We start from the raw sequence: 13,617 nt of genomic DNA, 5'->3' as shown, positions 1-13,617 counted from the left end.
GCTGGCAGTAGTGGCACTCGCTGTATTGCAGTAGTTAGAGTAACGAAGATTTTTGTGAGGTAAGTGCTTTGTGAAAGGTATAGGTTAATGTTAGTCAGGGCCATTCTTTTGAAGAGATTATTGAAAGTCAGATTGCGAACCTCAAAGTTTTTACTTCTTCTCCATGAATTTTAATACCTACTCCGAATTTTTCTTTTGTTTCCTTTACTGCTTGCTCAATATACAGATTGAATAACATCGGGAAGAGACTACAACCCTGTCTCACTCCTTTCCCAACCACTGCTTCCCTTTCATGCCCCTCGACTCCTATAACTCCCATCTGGTTTCTGTACAAATTGTAAATAGCCTTTCGCTCCCTGTATTTTACCCCTGTCAACTTCAGAATTTGAAAGGGAGTATTCCAGTTAACGTTGTCAAAAGCTTTCTGTAAGTCTACAAATGCTAGAAACGTAGGTTTGCCTTTTCTTAATCTTTCTTCTAAGATAAGTCGTAAGGTTAGTATTGCCTCACGTGTTCCAACATTTCTACGGAATCCAAACTGATCTTCCCCGAGGTCCGCTTCTACCAGTTTTTCCATTCGTCTGTAAAGAATTCGCGTTAGTATTTTGCAGCTGTGACTTATTAAACTGATAGTTCGATAATTTTCACATCTGTCAACAACTGCTTTCTTTGGGATTGGAATTATTATATTCTGCTTGAAGTCTGTCGGTATTTCGCCTGTTTCATACATCTTGCTCACCAAATAGTAGAGTTTTGTCATGACTGGCTCTCCCAAGGCCATCAGTAGTTCTAATGGAATGTTGTCTACTCCCAGGGCCTTGTTTCGACTCAGATCTTTCAGTGCTCTGTAAAACTCTTCACGCAGTATCTTATCTCGCATTTCATCTTCATCTACATCCTCTTCCATTTCCATAATATTGTCTTCAAGTACATCGCCCTTGTATAAACCCTCTATATACTCCTTCCACCTTTCTGCCTTCCCTTCTTTGCTTAGAACTGGGTTGCCATCTGAGCTCTTGATATTCATACAAGTGGTTCTCTTCTCTCCAAAGGTCTCTTTAATTTTCCTGTAGGCAATATCTATCTTACCCCTAGTGAGACAAGCCTCTACATCCTTACATTTGTCCTCTAGCCATCCCTGCTTAGCCATTTTGCACTTCCTGTCGATCTCATTTTTGAGACGTTTGTATTCTTTTTTGCCTGCTTCATTTACTGCATTTTTATATTTTCTCCTTTCATCAATTAAATTCAATATTTCTTCTGTTACCCAAGGATATCTATTAGCCCTCGTCGTTTTACCTACTTGATCCTCTGCTGCCTTCACTACTTCATCCCTCAGAGCTACCCATTCTTCTTCTACTGTATTTCTTTCCCCCATTCCTGTCAATTGTTCCCTTATGCGCTCCCTGAAACTCTCTACAACCTCTCGTTCTTTCAGTTTATCCAGGTCCCATCTCCTTAAATTCCCACCTTTTTGCAGCTTCTTCAGTTTTAATCTACAGTTCATAACCAATAGATTGTGGTCAGAGTCCACATCTGCCCCTGGAAATGTCTTACAATTTAAAACCTGGTTCCTAAATCTCTGTCTTACCATTATATAATCTATCTGATACCTTTTAGTATCTCCAGGATTCTTCCAGGTATACAACTTTCTTATATGATTCTTGAACCAAGTGTTAGCTATGATTAAGTTATGCTCTGTGCAAAATTCTACAAGGCGGCTTCCTCTTTCATTTCTTCCCCCCAATCCATATTCACCTACTATGTTTCCTTCTCTCCCTTTTCCTACTGACGAATTCCAGTCACCCATGACTATTAAATTTTCGTCTCCCTTCACTACCTGAATAATTTCTTTTATCTCGTCATACATTTCATCAATTTCTTCATCATCTGCAGAGCTAGTTGGCATATAAACTTGTACTACTGTAGTAGGCATGGGCTTTGTGTCTATCTTGGCCACAATAATGCGTTCACTCTGCTGTTTGTAGTAGCTAACCCGCACTCCAATTTTTTATTCATTATTAAACCTACTTCTGCATTACCCCTATTTGATTTTGTATTTATAACCCTGTAATCACCTGACCAAAAGTCTTGTTCCTCCTGCCACCGAACTTCACTAATTCCCACTATATCTAACTTCAACCTATCCATTTCCCTTTTTAAATTTTCTAACCTACCTGCCCGATTAAGGGATCTGACATTCCACGCTCCGATCCGTTGAACGCCAGTTTTCTTTCTCCTGATAACGACGTCCTCTTGAGTAGTCCCCGCCCGGAGATCCGAATGGGGGAGTACTTTACCTCCGGCATATTTTACCCAAGAGGACGCCATCATCATTTAATCATACAGTAAAGCTGGATGTCCTCTGGAAAAATTACGGCTGTAGTTTCCCCTTGCTTTCAGCCGTTTGCAGTACCAGCACAGCAAGGCCGTTTTGGTTAATGTTACAAGGTCAGATCAGTCAATCATCCAGACTGTTGCCCCTGCAACTACTGAAAAGGCTGCTGCCTCTCTTCAGGAACTACATGTTTATCTGGCCTCTCAACAGATACCCCTCCGTTGTGGTTGCACCTACGGTACGGCCATCTGTATCGCTGAGGCACTAGACAATTTAAAATGAATGGTAGCGAATGAAAACTGTATGCTGTTTACAGAAAGCGAACCCATTATGTCCCGTCGTACCCCACATTGAAGCATTTCAGAGTGACATTTTTACCCAGACGATTTGGAAAAAACATGAGATCATAAGTCGGACATTATTGTACCACTTACACTAACAGATAACAAAGGAGATTTATTCATGAAATTGCTATAAATTTTGCAAGATAGTAGATTTCAGCCAGTCCCATTGTGCCTGTAAATTTAAGAGAGTGTTCTGATGCGGTACAGCTCGAAACACTGAGTTCTGACTGCGTATAGAACATCACAAGTATTCCCTTTAAGTGATTCCAAACATTGAAGAACATCAACACTTTCCGCGTAGGAAGTAAGCAAATCGTTTAACGAGATTAGCCGAATTTTCTGAGAAAAACTTCTGTGTACGAACATCGTAAGTTTTCTTATTTGTTTTGAATGTTTCTTCTGAGAACCGTGACTGTTTTCTGGACAGTAAACCGTCTCTAATGAATTCTTTGTCGAAAGGACGTTAAACGTTAAGCTTCTTTCCTTATTACTTTGTACGGTACAAATGTTATAATGTTACTATAACCAAAGTAGTAAATAGTTCGTTTTGGCTCTAAAATATTCTCAGGTTTCCAGCTACCTTCAGAGGTTAAATTGCCGCTTTTATCGCTTTTAAACACTGTTAATAAGGGTACAACATTATATACAGGTTACTGGAAGATTTCGAACTAAGGTCACTGTTAAACGAAGCTTCTATAAATATTCAACAATGCTCGACGAAATCGCCGTTCTCTCTTTCCCCTTTTAAAGTAGCCGATCCATTTCCATTTTCTCGACTGACATTTGCCACCGTCATTTGCACATTTCTAACAGAAAGGATTGTACGACTCTTTCTCCTTCTCCCCGACTCTCTCTCTCTCTCTCTCTCTCTCTCTCTCTCTCTCTCTTTCTCTCTTTCTCCCTCTCTCTAGCTCTCTGTGTATCTTGTCGGTTTTAATTCCCTTTAATTCCGTTTCCTATTATTATTCTTTGTAACAGTTTAGTCGACGTTATTTACATACCAAACACCACTAATAAAGGGTAAACACCTGTACACCAATAAAAGCTTCGTGCGTTACAGAAAGCGCTACTTGAAAACATCCCGCAACCTACAACCATCGGAAAATGAGTAATTTTAAATATTCGGATAAGTCTAGAATAAAATATAAAATATGCGTTTATTCACATCCATTTCTGTTTACCCAAAGCGCAGTTTATAATCAAATGAAAGGCTGCCGCTTGCCATACTGTGACATGCTAGGATTAGCCTATACTCATTTGCACATGCTAATAGAACTCCCTGTATGATGTTCCAAGGTAGAACAAATGTGTTACAGATTTTGACCATTCCATGTAAGACCAGAAATCCGTAAGATTTTGAGAAAGAAAAGGGAAAAATTAGTTTTCCTCACTAATTGCATCCCTAACGCGGCGCTGATTAACAACTGGAAGACCGTCAGACTGTTGATGCAAACCGGAAGAAATTGTCAAGTATTATCAAAGGGTCTATTGAACGTTGTATATGATTGAAAGTGCTATAGTTAAAAGCATCCGGTACTGTCCGACTGTAATACAGGGCGTTACAAAAAGGTACGGCCAAACTTTCAGGAAGCATTCCTTACACACAAAGAAAGAAAAAATGTTATGTGGACATGTGTCCGGAATGGCTTACTTTCCATGTTAGAGCTCATTTTATTACTTCACTTCAAATCACATTAATCATGGAATGGAAACACACAGCAACAGAACGTACCAGTGTGACTTCAAACACTTTGTTACAGGAAATGTTCAAAATGTCCTTCGTTAGCGAGGATACATCCATCCTCCCTCCGTCGCATGGAATTCCTGATGCGCTGATGCAGCGCTGGAGAATGGCGTATTGTATGACAGCCGTCCACAATACGATCAAGAAGAGTCTCTACATTTGGTACCGGGGTTGTGTAGACAAGAGCTTTCAAATGCCCCCATAAATGAAAGCCAAGAGGGTTGAGGTCAGGAGAGCGTGGAGGCCATGGAATTGGTCCGCCTCTACCAATCCATCGGTCACCGAATCTGTTGTTGAGAAGCGTACGAACACTGACTGAAATGTGCAGGAACTCCATCGTGCATGAACCACATGTTGTGTCGTACTTGTAAAGGCACATGTTCTAGCAGCACAGGTAGAGTATCCCGTATGAAATCATGATAACGTGCTCCATTGAGCGTAGGTGGAAGAACATGGGGCCCAATCAAGACATCACCAACAATGCTAGTACTGTAGAGCAATGAGTCGTATGTCAACACAAGCACCAAAGTCAACATTACCTTCCTTCAATTGGGCCAACTGGCGGTGAATCGAGGAAGTACAGTACATACTGACGAAACTAAAATGAGCTCTAACATGGAAATTAAGCGTTTCCGGACACATGTCCACATAACATCTTTTCTTTATTTGTGTATGAGGAGTGTCTCCTGAAACTTTGGCCGTGCCTTTTTGTAACACCCTGTATATGTGTGAAATATCTTAAGTGTGGCGCATTTTTCAGGTATATTGAGGGTGATATTATGAAGCGATATGCAATGGAACGAACAAATGAAATCAGCAGTAAGGCAGGTGAACAGAAATATTGCGTTTACTCGGGGTATTCTTGCACTCGTTACGGTACCTGTATACAAGACGTTACTACTTCATATTATACAATAGTTTCTGTGTTTCGTGTCCTAATCAAGCAAGAGAGCAAACATCGGCGGATTTCAGACACACACTGATACGAACGTAGTAGATTCGACTAACACGTGCGCGAAAGGGTGATGAAGGTGCTTACTGAACTCACAGGATTATCTCTGGAAGGAGGTGATGTTACTCGCAGAATCCTACAAAAACAGTGTAGAGGCAATACGTTCAACAACTCAGCTATTTCTAACGTATTTTATTTGCTCACGTATCTGACGCTCAGAAATATAGTCTAAAGCATGACAACGATCGCCTTTTGCCTACTGGTAGATCACAACATTTTAAGTTAGACGAAAATATCAAAGTGTCGGGCAGAATTCTTTATGGTGGTAGTACGGAACACCAGATTCGAAAGGATCACATGCTTGCCCCTTCTTCTGTATTCTAGTGCGGTTGTTTACTATTCCGTGAATCACAACGTTCGCCACCAAAGAGATTGAATGCCGGAGGACATGCTACAGGTTTAAGTTATAACCTGAGTACCGTACAGGTGTGTCCCCAGCCTTAAATCTATTTAATACAAACGGATCTCAGCTGAAGTACGCAGTGTAGATGGGCCAGAACCTCTCACGTCCGTACTGATATACAGACTGCTATTTTCCAACAGCTACATAATGTTCTCAAGGAACTCACATGTATCCCAACTGATTCATGTCACGACTGATGCACAAAGTAAATACAGAGCACTTATTTCGTATATTGTACGTTGTCCATAAGGATATAACGATAAGTGTAATACAAGTGTATATTAAAAAAGTCTTTATAAAACTTGTGATTTAGTGGATGATTCCTTAATTAATTTGACAGTGTAGACACACAAACATATTTATACATTGCAACTACAAAGCATACAGTACGATTAATAAAGACAGACCTATCAGTATCCCCTCTTGTTCTCTTCCTCCCTCGTCTCCTTCCCCTTTAATGTGCTTAGTATAGATTTATGGAAATATTAACTGCTGGTATTTGGTAGAACACGGCATAAGAAAAATGTGGCTGTATATGGAAGTTTCTGGGTACTCGAGACTATCGAGCAATCTGGCGGGCGTTCTACTATATTGGACTCGTATTCTGAAGGATGCTGAATCGAATTTCCATCCGGTCATTCAGACTTGGGTTTTCCGTAATCTCTCTAAATTATATAAGACACATGATTCCTTTTAAATGGCACGACCAACTTCTCTCCCCTTACCTCTCCAATACGAGCTAGTGTTCCCTCTCTAATGATCTCGCCATCAGCGGGATATTAAACCCTAATCTCGCTTCCTGAAAATATTCTCAAATAAATTCCAACCGCTATCATCTTCTTACCATTCATATGCATTTCCCGTAAATGGAGCGATATTAATTCAAAAACGTGTAATTGCATTTTCCATATGATTCACACTGATTACTACATACAGCTTAGGTGCAAATCACTGCTTCCACACAAAGTAGTAAATCTGGCAGTAGCGAAACAAATGTTAGCCTACCTGTGAATATGAGTACAACATTATGTAATAATTAATATTACTGGAGATTAATTCCATAGCTGTCTTAAAAATTCACGTATAAATTAACGTTATATTGCTGGTTTTCAGTCTTTTGTAGCAATATATCATGGCAGCTGTGTCGGACACAGCGAAATTGTACCATACTTTACTATCCGTAGGTTAAGTTGATCAGAAGTTTGGCACCCATACCGGTTCAGGCCACAACTGAGCGTGAACCACACAGAAAGTAGCTGTAACTTTTACATGTGGTTCCAATATACATGTGGGCACACTTCATTCCTCCACGAGTAATACTTTTACTAAGTACGACTTCCACTATGTGTCCAAACACTTACGAATAACCGTATTCCCCGCATTTTGTGCTATGTTCTCCATTAACAAACATTAAAGAACGGAAAAAGCTCGATAAAAACGTAGAAATGTGAACCAACAGTTAACACCAGACACTTTAATGTATTACTCCGTGGCATCATTAATAAATTAATTCACCTGGTAAAAATAGATCTGTCATAATGTGATAGCAAATTCAGCATGTCGAAATAAATTATGCCTGCAAGACAGTCTGACAAGGCAATAAGAAGAGATAAACGGTTCTTACATTAAGAGATATTCACAATGAACAGATGATGGAAATGCGGTGTTTCATCAGGCCGATGGCATTAACAAAATTTCCTGTAACTGAAACACAGTCATTCGTGAATATTATTCGTTACCTTTCCTTTCTAACAGGCACACACTTTTTGTTGTTGTACAGTAATTATCTTCGCAGAGAATGCTAACTAAGTATTTTGTTCGGTTTATAGCTTGATTGCCGCGGCTCTTCTAATTACAAGGAGATTGCAGTATCGTTAATACTATATTACTCTATAACGTTTCTTTATCTCGTTATGAATTCTGATCCCCTAATCTGATGGATGATGCAACAATTGGTTTCAGTGAAACGGGTAATCCATATCGCCTTCATACAGTTGAAATACACATGTAATGCGAAGTGCATGACCCAAAGTTCAAAATGATACCATTAAGCAGTACACACAAAAGTCACACCTCTAAAACAAAGACTTTAATGTGACAGCGCGAAGGACACTTAGATGATATGTTCATTTGAAACCGTATAGTGTACCAGCCAGTTGAAAATGGAGCGCATACCCCAGACTGGTCGTGGAATTATGTACGTACGAGTACAGAATTCGGCTAAGATGATGGTGATAAAAATGAGGTTCCTTACGCTGTATTATTATCGATCTGTAACTCTTCTCCTTACCTCAATAGAAAGACTACGAGGGATAACGTTTGGCCAATAAATCAATAACCATAGAGTAAAATTTACTTTCATCTGCGATAACTGTAGTGCCAAAATTAATGAAGTAACTTTAAGAATAATCACCTTCATAAAATTAAATCGAAATGTGTGAACATCTCATGGGGCTCGAACTGATGACCTACTAAATCACGTACGTTAGTAAATATTATTTCACTTCCGCAGAATCATACGAAAAACTCTCAATGTCAGTTTATATGTACAAGATAGTGTCACAAGCTGTGGCGACTACATCAAAACGCCAACGCATATGTTTCCACTATATAAAACACTAGCATCTCTACTGTAACGAACACTTAAAATATGCAGTTCTAAAAACAGCGAATTAAATTGGTAATTTGGAATAAACACAAAATGTCGGAAACAACAAATTTATATTTCTTAAAGCAGTCTTCGGCCCAATGCTTAAATGGAGTAAAAGGATAAACTGTAAACTGCACTATGTGGATAGAGTTAGAAGTAGAGCGGGAATTATGGTGTGAATGGAGGATAGAACACTCTTTCACTGCTCATCAATTATGATACGGGCTAAAGTTGAAGCAGAAACAGGAGGAAAGAAATAGTGGTTCCTGGTTTATAATAATTCGTGGAGGCTTACAAGGGGATGAACTACGCTTGTTTTAATCATAAATCGGATTTTATAAGGAAATATTATTCATCTTTATGAGGTAAATACTACAGCGTTTACCTGGAAAATGTATGAAAGGCCCATGTAAGTGACTGAAAAGTTTTGAAATACAACACGTCATATTAGCTTTTTATGCAGAAATTACGTCTTCGTTTTGTGTATGAATAAATATAAATCTCAGCTTCCTTGTTGATGGCAGCCTTTTATGACACAACGAGTGAGGATGTGTTAGCAATCTGTAACATGTAGAATTCTTAGTGTACGCTTTACGCTTGTGGCAAATTGAACCGCTTTGTCATAGTGATACGTGAACCCACATACCTATCTTTCACGAAATGGTGTGTAAGTTTCCCAAGGGCTGGCGAGAAGTTTTAAAATGTTCCCATTGATTAAGGTGATATGTTGTTTGCTAATGACTAGAAACAAGTCAACATAAGTTTATTTTCATATATTTTAAGGCTAATTATACGTAAGGTTGAATGACTAATCCGCTCCATATAAATGGAAAAAAATGTAAAGAACTCTGTATCAGTCGTGAGCCATTTTGCTTTAACTACTTAAAGTCAAAAAAACAAAAAAAGAAAACAAAAATTCATCACTATATAAATGAAATTACTAATACGTTCACAGTAGGTACAGCTAATGGAAACGAGTCAGCATAATTAGAAGTTGCGACTCCTACCTCGGAAAGAATTCAATCTTTTCCTTTTCTTAAATATACGTGTCACTAGTAACATCCAATTGCTGAGCATTACTGCTTTCTCTGCGCCATAGCCAGTTAGTATTTCATTGATCGCACTAACCCATTGTCGTAGAAATATTTGTGCTAAGAGATCGTTCAGTTCTAATGCATCACCATTCTGCATAAGTCTTTATCTTCAATAAATGTGGTAATTGTTTTCTCTTAAACACCTCAGGCTCTCTGTATGTCATAGACAGTTCATAAGTTATGGCGCCAAGTCTGATATTCAACTACATCTTCAATCGACGGGCACAGTATTTAAGGAACGAACGAGTTTTAAGGAAATTCATAAGTTCAAACGTGGACTTGCCACATATAAATAATGTTGCGGATGTGACAGAGTCAATATCGAGAAGCAGGTCACAGTGTAAGTTATTGATGCATAAATCCTTATGGCGTATTGTCAGCGGGACCCGTATTCGGTCTGATGTACGTCCTCTCCCTTTTTTCTTCTATATTCTCTGACCTTTATCCGCTGCTCAGTTATATGTGCCAAACAGCACAAGCGCAGATAAGAACACAAGTATAAACACATCATCTCCGCTGTAAATAGGCAGTGACGTACAGCTAAACATGAATGAAGGCCATAACATCCGCTTCAAACACATAGTGTGATTAATACTAATGCAAAAACAGTGTGAGTTAGGTTTGGATGATTCCTTCAGGAAAATGAACAATAGTCTCACCCGGCCCTTATTCAGAGATGATAAATTTCAGTTCTGTGTGATCCGCATTAAGAGATTAACATTTGCTGTTTGCCCTTAACTGTCTTGATCGCTATTGCCGAATTTTGAACAGATGACCGGTTTAGACTCTCAGTCATCATCTTGTTACGAAAGTCGCACGTTATGTCCATCTTTAGTGCATATCGGTGCCACTTCAGTTAATTTTAAATGATCAAGGTGACTATTAGATTATTTGAAGTGTTACAAGCTATTTGTTCCCACGATGAGTCATTAGAGTCGAAACCGATCATCTGCCATAAATCCAGAAAATGTGATCAAGACACTCACGAATAGAAAACTATTTTTCTAAGCGATCGGAGTCTCTGATTTAATAACGTTTCATTGGCCGACGCATTACTCTTCACTGATCTCCGTACCTCACTACCATCATACTTTGTACAAAAACAGAATAAATATTCTACCGAGATTTAACTGTGTCATGCAGAAATGTTATGACAGGACACTTAATATCTACACGCACCACAACGTCCTGGGTAATTGTTAGTTCCATAATAATGTGAAGAATTCTCTTGAAAGTAAAAAAAAGCGTGGCAAAAATTTTTAATGGTTAGCGTAATACACAGGAGGCTTCCTGCGTGTGCAATAAATCTAATTAACTCGCACTTCCCGTAAAATTCCTGGCGGCTGTAAACGACATAGAAAAATGCTGCCAAACGAATAATACCGTCCTGCCACCATAAAAGATGTTATGTTACCAAGAACTATAAACAGGTGCGAAGTAAGTACGGCCGTTGTTTAATTGCTACTGTTGTCTCGGCTTATAGGTAAGTCATTCGAGAAAATTACAAGAAGGCAAATGCACTGGGGAAAGAATAAAGAATAGCAGTGTTACGTCGTGCAGATCATAGGGTCGTCTCATTGAAGAAGGGTCGTGATGGAAAATGCCTCTCTCGTCTTCAAAGCAACCAAATCGGCCTCTGCCTGAAGCGGGCAGGAGAATCAACCGAGCAACTAAGGCTGTATAACTATAAGGGGTTTTGAACCCAGTCCCCCCAGGATGTGTAAATTTGCTTTGTCTTGTCATTACAGAGGCCCTCGTAGACTCGGTAGATATTCAAATACTATACAATAAATATTAGATGTAGGCGTGGCAGGCCGGTGTTTCGACCAGATGTGTGTTACATATAAATTTTTACATACCAACGTCGAAGTCGAAAAACATCCAGTACACCACATATTTAACCAGGGAAAATTTTTGACACATGATATTAATTTGGAGTTCTACAACTCTCTGAAGTAAGGAAAAGGAGTGCCAGTATCTGTGTGGAAGCAACTACCCGTTCCGTGACATCGTAGGAACAACTTTATTGGTAAACTATAGCCTCCTTACATTGTTTCAATTGCTTGTGACGATACGTGAGTCGCTATAAGGTTTCATGGGCCTATACGTGTGCACAATGATGGTATCATCCGGTTACGCTGAAGAGAATTATTTTTCACGTTTAGTCATGCTCAGTTATGTAATTAAGTTGCTTTTTAACCCTAATAGTACACGTATGTGAAAATGAAAACTCGAGACTTTAATTTACCAATTTAATCCAGAAGTTGTTTACTTTTCCATTAATGCTCTGAGTATATGTTTTGCCGGAGCAGGGGGCGTGGAAGGGAGGCATAACCACTCACCAAGCTCTCCCTGGTACAGCTGGGGCACAGTCACGCCCCCGCAGAAGACGATCAGCAGCAGGTAGCAGAGCAGCCACGGGCAGTACGCGACGGCGGCTCCCATCACGGACGGCGACCTGCTAGCGCCTTGCCGGGCCTCGCCAGGAGCGGACCCTGTCAACCGCAGCCGCGGGAGGCGCGCGCGCAACTACCGACGCTCCGAAGCGGGCTCCGGCCCGCCGAGTGCGGCGGCGCGGCGCGCGAGAAGCGCGGAACCACCGCCTGAGCGCGCTGCTGGCCGGCGGAGGCGGCGGCGGTGGCGGAGCCGCACAGTGGAGGCAAAGAGGCCGCGTCTGCTGCCCGCTATCACTAAAGGCTTACGCCACTATACCTTGGTTTGCAATTATTCGCAAATACACTGACAGAACTGGAAAAGTGTCATGTAATGAGGGTGTTTCTCACACAACGAGTGTTTAACAATGAGCTGTGAACCTCATGAGCATGAAGATACTCTATTATATATATATATATATATATATATATATATATATATATATATAAACGAATGATGGACGGAAATCGGTAGATGTGTTGTACATGTGGACAAACAAATGATTACAATTGCAGAAAAAAATATGAATTTTTCAAAAGAAAGCGCTTCAGAAATTGAGCAAGTCAGTAACGTATTAGACCACCTATAGCCATTATGGAAGCAGCCATTCGTCTTGGCATTGATTCATAGTTAGGTGCCCTTCCTGAGGGATTTCGTTCCGTTGTTGTTGTTGTTGTGGTCTTCAGTCCTGAGACTGGTTTGATGCAGCTCTCCATGCTACTCTATCCTGTGCAAGCTGTTTCATCTCCCAGTACCTACTACAACCTACATCCTTCTGAATCTGCTTAGTGTATTCATCTCTTGGTCTCCCTCTACGATTTTTACCCTCCACGCTGCCCTCCAATACTAAATTGGTGATCCCTTGATGCCTCAGAACATTTCCTACCAACCGATCCCTTCTTCTGGTCAAGTTGTGCCACAAACTTCTCTTCTCCCCAATCCTATTCAATACTTCCTCATTAGTTATGTGATCTACCCATCTAATCTTCAGCATTCTTCTGTAGCACCACATTTCGAAAGCTTCTATTCTCTTCTTGTCCAAACTATTTATCGTCCATGTTTCACTTCCATACATGGCTACACTCCATACGAATACTTTCAGAAATGACTTCCTGACACTTAAATCAATACTGGATGTTAACAAATTTCTCTTCTTCAGAACCGCTTTCCTTGCCATTGCCAGCCTACATTTTATATCCTCTCTACTTCGACCATCATCAGTTATTTTGCTCCCCAAATAGCAAAACTCCTTTACTACTTTAAGTGCCTCATTTCCTAATCTAATTCCCTCAGCATCACCCGACTTAATTAGACTACATTCCATTATCCTTGTTTTGCTTTTGTTGATGTTCATCTTATATCCTCCTTTCAAGACACTGTCCATTCCATTCAACTGCTCTTCCAAGTCCTTTGCTGTCTCTGACAGAATTACAATGTCATCGGCGAAACTCAAAGTTTTTATTTCTTCTCCCTGAATTTTAATACCTACTCCGAATTTTTCTTTTGTTTCCTTTACTGCTTGCTCAATATACAGATTGAACAACATCGGGGAGAGGCTACAACCCTCTCCCTTCCCAACCACTGCTTCCCTTTCATGTC

The 13,617-nt window shown here is 40.0% G+C and overlaps 1 protein-coding gene across 1 annotated transcript in view; it reads right to left on the bottom strand.

Annotated features, from left to right (window-relative positions):
- Window positions 1-12,037, bottom strand: part of LOC124776675 — a 277,681-nt gene extending 265,644 nt beyond the window's left edge. The window contains exon 1 of the mRNA XM_047251780.1: window positions 11,928-12,037. Coding sequence (XP_047107736.1) covers window positions 11,928-12,030 — 103 coding nt within the window. The 5' untranslated portion in view covers window positions 12,031-12,037. The remainder of the gene's footprint in view (window positions 1-11,927) is intronic.
- Window positions 12,038-13,617: the final 1,580 nt, after the last annotated feature.

The sequence above is a fragment of the Schistocerca piceifrons genome, chromosome 1 (genome assembly GCF_021461385.2).
Source record: "Schistocerca piceifrons isolate TAMUIC-IGC-003096 chromosome 1, iqSchPice1.1, whole genome shotgun sequence".
Taxonomy (NCBI): domain Eukaryota; kingdom Metazoa; phylum Arthropoda; class Insecta; order Orthoptera; family Acrididae; genus Schistocerca; species Schistocerca piceifrons.
The sequence above is the reverse complement of the archived record's forward strand: the minus strand, read 5'-3'. Positions and strand labels throughout refer to the sequence as shown.